The sequence below is a fragment of the Homalodisca vitripennis genome, chromosome 4, assembly GCF_021130785.1.
Source record: "Homalodisca vitripennis isolate AUS2020 chromosome 4, UT_GWSS_2.1, whole genome shotgun sequence".
In the NCBI taxonomy this organism is placed as follows: domain Eukaryota; kingdom Metazoa; phylum Arthropoda; class Insecta; order Hemiptera; family Cicadellidae; genus Homalodisca; species Homalodisca vitripennis.
Genome location: NC_060210.1, coordinates 41,612,815 through 41,626,626, shown reverse-complemented (window position 1 = coordinate 41,626,626; position 13,812 = coordinate 41,612,815). Strand labels below are relative to the sequence as shown.

General features: G+C 31.1%; 1 protein-coding gene across 1 annotated transcript in view; it reads left to right on the top strand.

The window, feature by feature from the left end:
• LOC124359197 (glutathione S-transferase-like) overlaps positions 1-13,812 on the top strand; it is an 89,963-nt gene that overhangs the window by 55,252 nt on the left and 20,899 nt on the right. The window contains exon 2 of the mRNA XM_046811751.1: positions 9,447-9,588. Coding sequence (XP_046667707.1) covers positions 9,453-9,588 — 136 coding nt within the window. The 5' untranslated portion in view covers positions 9,447-9,452. The remainder of the gene's footprint in view (positions 1-9,446; positions 9,589-13,812) is intronic.

Here is a 13,812-nt window from a genome sequence, read left to right as displayed (position 1 = left end):
GTAGAGTACTAATAGAAAGAAGAATTTATGTTGTGAACTAAACAGCTTTATTGTTAAAAGATAAACAAATCTGCCCTTGTTGGTGTTTAGTTACTGATATTATTTTATAATTGAATGTTTCATAGTAGTTTTATTCTGACCTTTTATAACTCAAAACAGAGTGAAAGAGTTATTTGATTTAAGAAAGATTTTCTACATAGTTTATGAAATTGCACTAAAGGCTTTTAAAAAAGGTTCAAAACTTTGTTGCAGTGTTCAACCTCTTTATAACGTTTATGTAAGATTTTGTTTGTTGTATATTACCCTGAGAAAATAAAAGAAAAACTGAAAACTTGAATATGGTGCCAAATTTGGATACTGTTAATTATGAAGTTGTGCGATCTGAAGTGCTCTCACGCACACTCGCGGTACACGCGCAGATAACAGGAAATCGGCATTGGAAACCTGGGCGATCTACCAATCCTCACTGGAATTTTTTGCGATAACATAAAACATATTAAATTGTTTCCAACAAAATTTAGTTTTGTTATTTCTGATTACCAAAACTAATGGTGCAGATTATAAAGACTACAAGTAAATTGTTTTGTTTGTGCTATGTGTTGTTAGTTGTAATATTTTACGTTAAAATCAAATAACACAATTGTCTCGATGAAATTTAAAACTTTCCGAGAAGTGTTGGAAGTCTTCGGGGAACAATGCAAACGAAAGTTTCTCAGAGCAACTGAAACCGCTGAAATGGAAGTAAACTGGATACCACTGCAAGTTTTCAGCCTGGGTAAACTTGTGATGTAACTTCGATATGTAATCGTTTATTTACTGTCACTGACCATGTTCTCTGAAAGAGAGTATTTTAAAACTTCCCTTTCAGTAATACAAACAAGTTACCACAGTAGTAAGGTAATTGTTGTTGTAGGTCTGCAACATTGATGGACTTGTAGTGGATTAAGAAAAAAACCTTACTACCTTTCAGTTTTATTACACTAAAACAGCGAAACAACAGCAGCTGATAGAAATCTTTATTGGTTACTACAGCAAGTAAATCTGATTTACTTTACAACAGCTAAGAGTATTTGTTCTTTGTTTACCGATTTAAAATACATTTTGGACATTTCTCATTGTATAAAATAAATACTATCCGTTTTGAGAATTGGAATATATCCTCATCAGGTTTAAAAAAAAATTCATAAGATTAAGCATATAAAATAAACTTAACCTGGTAGTCGTTGCCAACAGCACCGATCCGGTAACGAAAGAATAACTTCTGAAATGTTATGTTTCGATCGAAGGAAGACCTATAAAAGTAAATTCAGTATCTTAGACCGAAGGCATTTAACTGTACGCCTGAAATAATTAGATACTGCTATAGATTACGTTAATTCATTTAGAAATTTGAATTTCTTTTGATTACTAAAGAGTGCTATTGGAGAGGGTTGGTATTTGGAAGTTGAATTGGGGAATATTTTACAAACTTGTCATATTTGTGAAACGCGGCAAATTACATTTTAATCCTCTTAGTGAATCGATTGTCTTATGTATAGTATTATTGGATCAGCAGTCTATATATATTACAATTATTTAATCTATTATGTAATACAGTTATATACATATGATATAATTATATATTATAATAGTATCACTTTAGTCTAGCAAAACAAAAATATTTGTTGGTAATATATTTAAACAATACCATGTTTTCACAAAATATTCAAATTAGGCATAGGATATACCTTGTTATTTGATCAGTAAACACATACCCACAAAAGTTAAAATATAAATAGTGTCCGAAAAAATATATCTAATTAAAATCTTAAATAGAACACTCATGATAAGTTCTAAAACGTTACAAATTAAACATAATTCTCTTTTACATTTTAAAATATGTAATAGAAACACATTATAGTAATTAATATCATACTGTTAGTAACAGAGTACAACATTAGTTTATAGCAAATTTATTTTAAAATATATTACATAAAAAACAAGAATTAAAAGAATTGCTGAAATATGTAAAAGTAGAATTTAATGTCACAAGGGTGTTTTATATGGAAGTGGGGATTGGATGTAATTGGAGACTAGACATTAGACAATGACCGACAACATATGGTTGGTAACTGGTAAAGTCGGTATTCTGACACGACCTTGACTGTGGTTCGCCGCTGTGTTGTATTCTTCGCATGGGTTGCCGGCAAATCCGAATGTACGCTGAATACAATGATAGTGATTTACCATATGCGAACATTATTTCACTTCGTTTAAAGTTTGTTATTGACGATGGGAGGTTTCAAAGGATAATAGGATTTCCGATATTTGTCATAGATATAAAGATTGCCGTAGAATTAATTAAGACAATGATCATTGCAATGTATTTGATGATGATAAACTAAGGATTAGACTTTTAATAAAACAACTTTTTGATAAAAAAAAAAAACTCAAACACACGTCTTCTGAAAAAAGAGGTGAAAGAATAGCGATTTTTGGGAAATAGAGGTAAAGAAAAAAACTTAATCCTTTCATCAACCATCGTCAATTATTTAACTTTTTATATAAATGGGCACGACAAATTTTGTTAAAGAATCAATCGCAATAGAAATTAGTGAGAAACAACACTTTTCTGACTCATCTGGATTTGATGTAAGGTGCTGGAATGAAATCATATAACTCTTTCTCGTTTTTTTCCTTTTTTGCTTTCCCTCTTTTTAGAAGTGAGCCAGTACGTCCTATGCTATTATCCTTCCAAGCCTTCTTGTTGATAATCGCCATATTTCCTTTCCTTCTATCATAGGTTAGGATCGTTGCTCCTTCCTTCAGCTGAGTAAATGCATTTGCCAAGGTATACTTCTCGTAATATTCTATCTATCCTTTTGATGTCTTTACATCCTATGACGAAACAATTCCTATCCTATCCTTCTTTTTTATCTTTCATCTCTGATAAGAAATAACAACATCTTTAACAAGTTCTATTTGTATAACAATTGTTGTTAATTTTTCTTGCTTCTCAATGTATCCGGCTTATAAATCCTGTATCGGATAAAGTGGGATAGTTATGTTTTCCTCCAGAAGTCCTTTGACCATTTGTATGTTTGCTTCTCCTGCATCAGTTGTTTAGTGGTCATGTGGGTAACTTAAAAAAATTCTCTTAATTTAGAGAACAGTTAATCTCTTGAGTTAGGATGGTTGAATTTCGCTTAAAATGTGAAAATAAGTAATGAGGAGTCACAAAATAATGCACTTGTACATATTCAAAGGGCATGCCATGGAAATCTGAGGAGCGCTTGCGTATTCGCTCACCCAGTGTTGGACAGACTATGGCGGATCTAATAATCTTTCTGTAATATTTTAATGACCCTCCTTAACAAAACATGAATTACAGTTGCCTTTCAAGCAAGAATGGGGATGACTTCACCTTACTATATAACATATGTTATCGCACAATAAAATTTCCCCTCCTTTGGTAAAATTTTAGCGGTTAATTTCCTAGACACAATAGTTTTTTTTTTTTTTTTTTTTACAGAAATAGGCTTCTCTGATCTGTGATACATATTTTTTTTATCGGGAAAAAGACAAAATCAACTATGGGACAACAAATACTATAAACTAAGTAAATTACAATGGCCATAAATTTATTTTTTTAACATATTTTCTTGATCTTGGCAAGATAGCAAACTGATCATTGGCGTTGGAAATATAATTCACTTAAAGCAGAAATGCTCATACAGACAAAATTGTTTACGAAACCGTGGATAACTGCTAGTTTCAATCATACATTGGACCTTATTTTAATTTTTGCTATTTGTTGAGAAAAATTTTATATTAGATCTAAGATTGAATACGTTAAGAGTAAAATCTTGTACAGTATTTCTTATGTAACATGGAGAGGGAACGAGGCATTAAAGAGAAATTAGACACTCAGAAGAGACATGGTAAGCAGTAAACCCGCGCTAAACGACAGCAAGAAGACCCTTGTAATTGGCAGTTAAGATGATAACAGTATACCTGATTATTATGCATGGACTTCTGGCTTGAATAACTACCATTAATTAACTAGCATTTAATATGCACTTCTCATCACTTGTCAGCACGAGTGCACTTTTAAACTCTAATTACTGAAAATCCAGTCTTTATTTACACATTTGTTGATTTATGTACATTAACATATTTTACAAGAAAATTTTCCTTGTCGTTAGAGAGACAAGGGATGCAGGTAACGATAAATGGTAGGGTCATGACATGGCTGAATGCTTCCTTAAATAGCTTCGTCCATGAAGCTGAATGTCTGAATACTTGCTCTCCACGTTTAATCTCTATTAATGTTGACTAGTGAGCTTGCTGGAACTGAGAGAAAGACGCCTCTTCAAACAGGGCTTAAAATATTCAACGTTCATGTTTAAAACATCTTTCCACTATTATCTAGAAAACTCGGGTTCAAAGACTGCTTTTGCTGTTTAGTGAAGAGCTGTTTTATAAATCACATTCGTCACCTGCGGTCTGTCTAACGCCAATAGGATGTAACATTATATGTTTAAATGGCAAATTTGGTTTCTAAAATAATTTTCGCACAGTTCAGAAAAGCTTGTGTGATTGGAAAGAATTTCAAAACATAAGCCGTTCAGCTGGATTACCTCTAAAATGCGTTGCGGTTGCAAGTGATGTACTTACACTATTACAGCTACGGTAATTTGTTACAAATCGAAACCAATTCTCACAAGTTTATTACACTACATGTTACTTCCCGCTTACAGGTTTAAAGTGCCTAAATATTTCCAAACCCATATCCCTTAGTCAATTTCATATATTGTTTAACACATTCAATGTGATACAAAAGGGGCTGTGTGTGTGTTTTTTGGATGCAAGCAATGGTCCACATTCACACCCTTGTAACACTTCTTCGGTTACTGCAAAAGGAAATTATCTTAAGAAATCCTAAAATAGCACTTGGTGCTTTATAATTTATAGGGAGCTGAAATTTTATCATTTTTATCATTCAGAAGCTTACATAGATAAGTTTCCGCAGCTAATTTAATTTTTATGAGCACTTATTTAACGTTTAATCATTTAGGCTTCAATCTTTAACACTGTACCAAATTCCAAAACATCTCGTGTAGTAATCAATGTGTCATTCGTGTTGAGACATCCTCTTTCTTTGTTAGTTTAAAAACGACTCTTCTTACTGTGATGCGACAATTCTAAGAACACAATTATTTTTGCCTGGGTCAATACCATCATTACTCGGTCAAGCGGACGTAAAGCCGTTGCGTAATTATGTCAGAAACACTCTCCTTGTTCTCAGAACGTTTTATTGTGTATTTACAATAAGTTTCTCGAACAGCTTGTTTTCGTTCTCATTATATTGTTCCATAATTTACTTAATTTTTTTAGTCATGTGGTTTGCAAAACTTCTATAAATCATATTTATCAAAATCAATTTGGATTAAGTTTTCTACCTTTAAATGTCAAAATAAAAGTTTAGTTATTTAATTCTAGGGCATTTATTTAACAACTAAAAGTGATATTCTACCATCAATATTTATGTGCAGCATAGGTGGTAAACGGATCTTTGCGGTTTTAATATATTGAATTTTAAATTTGTTATATTCTATTAACGATCCAAGCTAAATAAAAATACGCTTGACTCTCAAATCAATGCATTCATAAGCATTTATTTAATGTTAATTTAACTTGGGCTTCAAGCTTTTACATTATACCAAATTTCAAAACATCTGGTTCAATTCATAATGCGTCATATCGGTGGATGACACATCCTCTGTGCTTGACAACTAACCTTGATCAATCGATGTAACGTTTCTGACACAACGTTTGCCACTATCTAGGTTTTGAATTATTACAGAGAACAATTTGGAGATATTGTATGAAATATTCATTTTTAAATAACATCTCAATTTAACAACCATAATTTAAAGAGAGGTATTTCTAAGTCACTATCTTTACTTTTCCCACAATTTGCTATAAATGGTAATTTGGTTCGATAAGTAATTTATTGAGTTTGATTAATTCATTATTATTTATAATTAATATTGTCCTTAACAGAATTGCATACAAAGTGTATCGGCGAACCTTTTATATAATTCAGGCTCACTGATAATAATTGACGATGAGAGGTTTGATAGGATAATAGGATTTCGGAAATTTGCCATCGGTATAAGTTACGACATGAATAACACTCTCTTCAAGAAATTTAATCTACCCTCGTTGTCGCTAAAAGAAATGTAATGTCGGGTATGATAATTGTTTTGTGTTTTTAGTTGCCGTCCATTACAGCACTTTGAAGGTTATAAATGTTTTTTTTATATATTGTTACTGGTTTGTTTGCTTAAATGTTTGCTCCGCAAATATTGAATCCTCTAAATATTTATTAATCTCAATATTTACAAACTTATAACTAGGTTTCCCTTACATAAAGCAAGTGTACATACAACTGTCACTAATCTATATTGTCAAGATAACACTATTAACTATATTGTCTGTTTAGATACAAGCATGTCTATTTAACACTGACACAGTCAATAATTATTAACACAATCCATGTCACGATCACAAGTATTACCACTAATCCTGTCACTTTACAAGTTCACTTCTGGAGCCTAACTCACTCACTGCAACGCTACAACTCCTTATAAGGCTATTGGAGCTTCCAGAACATTCCAGTTCCAGAACTTAATAGATAATTGGAAAAGGGTCACAGTGCCCACCCACCGCTCATTTAATGAGGGGCGAAACAGCCGGATCAAAGGGACAAACCCAAACCGCTTTCCAACGGCGCTATTCACCTATTATCCCTTTTGTTAGGGATGTCGATGATTCGGTCACATTTCCTTGTACCGAAGGTTGACCTGTTTATCTGGAACATTCTCCCAAATTCCCGTAACAGTATTAAAATTCTTACACTTGACTAAGACGGTATATTTCAATTCTCGGATGGGTTGAGATACTGGGCCAGCTATAAAGGTACGATATTCCTCTGATGTGGTTTTACTTTTGATCAATGCAACACCAGTTGTTGAGTTTTATTCTATTTTTCTTTACCATACTAGTTTTGCGCATCGTAATGCAATGTTGGATAGTTGTACTGCTGGATAGTTTTGTCAATAATTCAGTTTTGCTATAGTTGCGATATTTAAATGATGGCACAACTTGCCTGTTAATTCTCACTATGTACGACAAATGATTGCGGCTCTCACCTATTAAGTGTTTCGATTTCATGCCTGACGTTGGATCGTTTTGAACCGCTGGATCGTTTTGTTAATACCTTTGTTTTGCCGTAGTAGCGGTATTTTAATGATGGTCCATCTGGCCTGTTCAACTTTACTGTGTGTGACAAATGATTATGGCTCTTCCCTCTGAGTATCATAATTTCTTGCCTGATGTTCGGGTAAATAAAAAAAAAACTTGGGTCCGGGGATAAATTCAGTGCCCATTTTTGTTAGGTTGAACCCAGCATTTTCAAAGCTTAGAGTAATGACTCTAGTTACAAAATGTTTATTATAAGACCATTATTATTATTATTATTATTATTATTTTATTGGTGGCCTGGAAAACGTATAATATAATTCAAGTGGGGGTTTGAAAATGAAGATTCTATACGTTGTCTTAATTGAGCGAGGTAATGGAATCTCTGATCAGGTTACAGTTGGTTTATTATGTTTGCCTTCTGATTATATAACGGATTATTGTATAACTGATTGCCTTCCAGGAAGCATATCACATGAGAAAGGTTGTGTTTAGATTCCACAGTCACTTATATACTGAGTAACAGTAGCCACAGGACTCTTGTATTATATGCTGCAGTGGTTTTCCTCAATGCTGGTTGGTTCATTGAATAGAAATGAGCTTTTATGATATTGATTAACGCCAACATTAGTATACCACAGGCTGCCTGAATAGGAAATTAGTTATTGTATACATTTACATTGTATTCACCCATGTTCGACACAAAAGGGACCAAAATGTCATGATTATACACGATTTGGCTGAAAATAACCTTAGATTGTCGAGGAAAGCTCCTGATGTGTACGTTTTAGCTACAGAATCTAGTTGACAGTTTGTAACAATTTGACGTGCTAATAGTTTGACTCCATTTACGCGCTCCGACTTAATTTGGCAATTGAAATTTTGCCTGTATTCAGTATTATATATATATATATATATATATATATATATATATATATATATATATATATATATCCTGTTTTAGTAATAAAACACAAAAAACATTTTTGACCCTACAAGCTCTCTCCGTCATAATTTCCACTCCTTTTATGTCATTGTAGATACAGATATAGAAATGTTTAAATTCAAGGAAAAGGATGTGTATTTAGGCCTATATTCATAGCATTCTCTAATTCTGTTTTCAATATATGTACAGATACTCCAATTTCATCAATATGTTCATATAGGTCTAGACCTTAATTTTTGCAACTCTTCTTGAGATTAGTCTATTTGAAATTTACTATCAGAATTTTCTGGATTGTTGTAGCCAATAAGCCTGACGATTTACTGTCTCTAATGTTGTTAACTCCAGTTGAAACTGTAGAACAACGTAAAATGATTATATTTAGCCTAATTTAGATAATCAATAAATAAACAAAAAATAGAACAATGAAGGAGGAGGAGCTCTTCTTATTGGAATATAATAATATAAATAATAATAGTAAAATAATATAAAAAATAGAACGTCTGTGCTGACTGGCCATTGACTGAAGACATGGTTAACCAACACATTAAAATGTCTGAGTTTCACATATAAAACTAATCATTACATGATCATTACAATAGTAATACCCTTGAGAGATTTCCAAAGGCACTATAATGTAATACATATAATATTGGTATCATATTGACAAATATGATGTAAATATTACCGGCACAATTCAATAACCGGCCAGCTGTTCCGTGGGCAGCTGCCAACTGGGTAGTGACTATGCCCAATGAAAAATATCGTTGAATATCTATTTAGACGTTATTTAAGTATCGCATTACTGGAAATAAATTGCTAGTTTACTTTTTATAATGTAATATGCAACTGAAATTATTAAAACAGAAAATTACTTACAAAATATACTTCTTTGTATGAAATGCCACGGAATGTACTGAGTACGTGAATCGCACAGCAGCAGAAAGCAGTGGACGTACTGGGTACGTAAAAACTGTTAAAGAGGGGTTTACTGGACCTCACTCCAGGATTTATAGTGAGTTCTGTAGCAGGGAGTTCTCGCACTTAGATAGATGGTTACTCTCAATACTTCAGTACAGTACTCCCACCTTCTGTGTTGGACGAATTAAGTTGGTAAAAATATGGGTAAAAGATATTAAACTAGTTACTAAGTATTTTAATTAAACCTCTTATCTTCCTTTTTCTGTTTATCAAGTGTATATATATATATATATATATATATATATATATATATATATATATATTGTTGTTGTTCTAGGAAATCATGTCACCCAACTACAAGTTAATCTACTTCAATGCTAGAGGCCGTGCAGAGCACATACGCTTTATATTCGCTTATGCTGGCGTCGAGTATCATGACTACAGGGTTCCTAAAGAGAAATGGCCGGAGCTTCGCAAGAGTAAGTTTATTGATTGTTTGCCTATATTTTTTGTGTTCAAGATATGAAACCATTACAAATACAAACAGTCTAGTATATAAGCTAAACACTTTATAGATATGTATAATAGATTAGCTTACAATTATTTAAAGACGAGAGAGATTCTATTCTTGTTTAGTGATGATTACAATAAACATGAACTAAATGTTTGATAAAGTATACATTTTGTATACCATCTTTTGCTGCACTTTACATATTTTTAAGTGTATAAAACACTACTATTGTTAGTTTTCTCTAAATTATAAGACCATAATTCAGTAAAACTCGAACTAATACTAACGAATGAATCTTGTTCAAGAGTGAATATAGTGAAACACTCGTAGTTTTTCTCTTAAGAAACATTGTTAAACTTACAACACTTACAATGTTAAACAACCTCTTTAGGCACGTATGTTTGGACAGAACTGTGGGTGGTATTTATTTAAGGATATATTAATACACATCCAAAGGATTTTTGGTTTTTCCTTTCAAGTTTATACTGATGAATATTTTAAGATGAAATACAAAAAGGTTTGACCTTTTTCGGGATGACCAATAAAATATCGAGATAACTAAACGATACGATGCTATCGTATGCATGTAGCGTGTTATATACGTATAAATTGTATTTGTAATAGAGAAATAATCCGTTATTGCACGACTAAGCATAAGATCATAACAATGTTTTATATTTAATATTGTTATTGTGAGGCTATAATCAAAATGACTGTCATTACAGCCGAATCTTAGTGTTAAACTTTTCAATCTTTAGTGTAAAAAATTGGTACATTGTATCCAACTGACTTATATAAATAACTAATAAAATATTCTTGTATTTTAATAATTTAAAGACATTTTTTTATTACATGATTCTGAGAATTTAATAACCACTACAGAATGGTATAAGTAGGCAATTAATGTGTTATTTCATTTTCTGCAGAACCAAAACTCATAAAAAGGAATAAATTACACATAAGAGATATCGAGTATTTGAATACAGCTTATACTTCATATAGGGCAAGAGAACATTAAATGACTATTATGACGTTTTGAAATTCCAAATGAAAACTTATTTTTCTAGATTGTTATATTAACAACCTTAAAATGTTCGTAGTTCCAATGTAGGTTAAACATGTCATTAACAAAGGGTACAAAGAAGTCTAGGTCAGAGGGTAGTAACTAATACAAAGATAGCTTTAACGCCTCTACTGAAACACAGACACGGTATTGTTGGAAGGATCTACTCCACCCTACTGATATCAGACAACTGTTGATAACAGAGTCGTTCTCATTACATTATGTTTGTAGCTAAAAGTATAATGCAACTTGAATATGTTTCCTTACCAAGATTACATGTTGCGATGTGTTTAAAACTGATTTGTTATGTACGAAGTGATCGTATTATTTAGGTGCTTTTGATTTTATGCACTAATTTTCCTCTATTGTGTTGCAAACTGAATGTACATACAAAAGCGCTCAGTGTATAACAATGGTGTGTAACGTAATTAGCTAGTAATTTTTTCATTATATTATTCGTATTTTTGCAAATATATTTTTAAATAATAAACTTTCGGAAATCTGTTGACTTTATCTACTTTCAATACGTATGTAGTATATATATTCAAACTATTTTTCTTTTATTTGGATAAAAAAACGATATAGATGCAAAATTTAACTGTGATAATTTAAGAAGCATGATATAATATATATCTTTAAGTGGAGGTCTTTCTCCACCATCCATACTGGTTTAAGTTAATAGTATGGTTAATAAGTTAATTTGTTGTTATTCTGAGAATAAGAAAGATAAAAAATACAACTAAAAATTAGTACATATATGACTTGTTGAATAAAAGTATGAATTAGAGATAATAGTAGTAAGTCGAAGATAAATAATTTAATTAATAAATTGTGTATATAAAATAAATGATTTTTATATATGTAATTTTAAATATTAGATAACTTTTCAACATGTAAATTTACTTATTAGGCTACATATATTTAACTAATAAAATTAATAATACTACTCTGAGATACATACCTAATCTGTAGTATCCTAAATAACTAAATAGGCATGACAATAGCTTGCTTGCTTTTATTTATGATTAAAACGAAATGAAAAAACAAATAAATTTAAAAGACCAAATAACAAAAGAAGACAAAAATTTAATACAATTTACTTTTAGGGTCCTTAGACAAAACCAAGAATCGTCAATGAACTTACGATATGTGTCTAGGGTAAAAGTCAATTTAGTAGGGTATAGTATTAAGGATATTTACCATCGTTATTTTTTAACAAACTAACTCTATTACAGGAGGATTTAAGTGTAGCCTTCAAATCCCAAAGATTTTAATCCTAGAAAGGTTGAGGTTCTATTTAATTTAACAATGGCTAATTTCCGAAATTCTATTATACTTTCAAATCATTTATTATCAATAAAAACTTTACATGAAGAAATTAATAATTTTGACATTATTATTTTTAATAATATTTAAACGAATAAAACAAACGAATAAAGTCACGAAAATGACGCTATAAAATGTGTTAAAAGTGTTATGCACACTGAACGAATCTTGGAAACCATAAGAGATACATCAAAGAGTAAATGGATAAAGTTGTGCCTAATAGCAAGACCGAAAAACTAATGTGGTTGATTATTGGTAGCGTCGTACAATCGCTGCGCTCAAAAAGCTGTTTTTGGTCAATGTGTTCAAACTGTCACAGCTTTTTGCAAGTACCGATATTGAAACGTTTATCGCATGAAATTTATTCTAGTTTTTAAATATTATAATGAAATATTTTTAAGACCAGCAAGCACGAAATGTAGGGTGCGAGTAAAATATTTTTTTTTTACTTATTTCAAAAATACCATATATGTTATAATTTTCTTGTCTATTTAATTAAATCACTTATAGAACCCCGTTTTTGTATGATTTTGTCAAAATAAATATTTATTCTACTAGTCAGATAGTTGGTAAACCTGACTGATATTTCACTGCCCACGTTGTGTGATATAGCATAAATATCTTAGAATTTAAAACAATTATCAGCTGAAGAAAGCTTGATTCAAGATTTGTATAAATAAAAGTAAAATACAGCAAATGCTAATATATGTATAAAAGTTTGGTTCAAAAAGAATTTAGTTATATTTTAAAGGAAGGGTGAATTTTGAACCGGTCCAAAATCAATTATTTACTGTACCTTTATGGTTTTTATTGTATAATATTTCATAAGCGTCAAGATCTTCTTATTTATGGACTTGTTTTCATAATTTGAAGTTTAAAAGGTGTGATTTGTTTCTATAATGCATGTTTGGCAATATCTGATTTTTGAGGTTGTCCGTGTTTATAATATCTTTCATATTCTTTAAATCTTTTTTAATGGGTCTTTTTGTCTGGCCAATGTAAGTAAGTCTTTTGTAAATTCCACTTTTATTTTCATCTAAAATGTTATCTTTTGGATTTCAAAGTAAAATAGTTTATATTATTTTAAGTTTAGATTATTTATCTTATTCGTTGTGGAAAAATTATGCTCATGTTAACATTTTTTCTAAATACTTTTTTATATAAAAAGGACCATAACTCATGGATTGCCAGTTTTGTTTTTCTTCTTTTCCACTTAAGTAGTTATTGATGTTTTTAATATGTTTTTTTTTTTAAATAAACTGTCAACTTTCATAAATGTTTCTTTGGTCTAAATTTGAAATCAGTCTCCTTTTTGAAGTGGATAGAATATATTTACACGATACACTATCTAAAATAGATCAGCACTGTACACAATAGAATATAGAACCGCTTAGTATAAACCGGACTACAATCAACCTGGAGTGCGAGGGAGTACAGTAGTGGTTACAATGAGATCAGAGCAGAACGGATATTGCTCATGTTCCGTCACAACAGCACTAGTGTTCGTGCCGAATATAAACTTGTCTACTACCATGGAATATTACATTGTGTAACACAGTCGAGCTCCAAAATTGTTTTTGTTGAAAACTTGCTCACTCATTCTTCTATATTTGAGGACTATACAGAAATCAGTTAAGTAAGTAAATCGGAAACAAAGTTACATTTATTATACTCGTGTATTCCTTAACATTTATTGAACATTGATATTCGCAGAAGAAAATATATTTTTAAAGATGAACATATGTACTTTATGTGGAATAAAGCTCATCCTATTCGCCTTCAAGACCCTCTGGTCTTTCAATA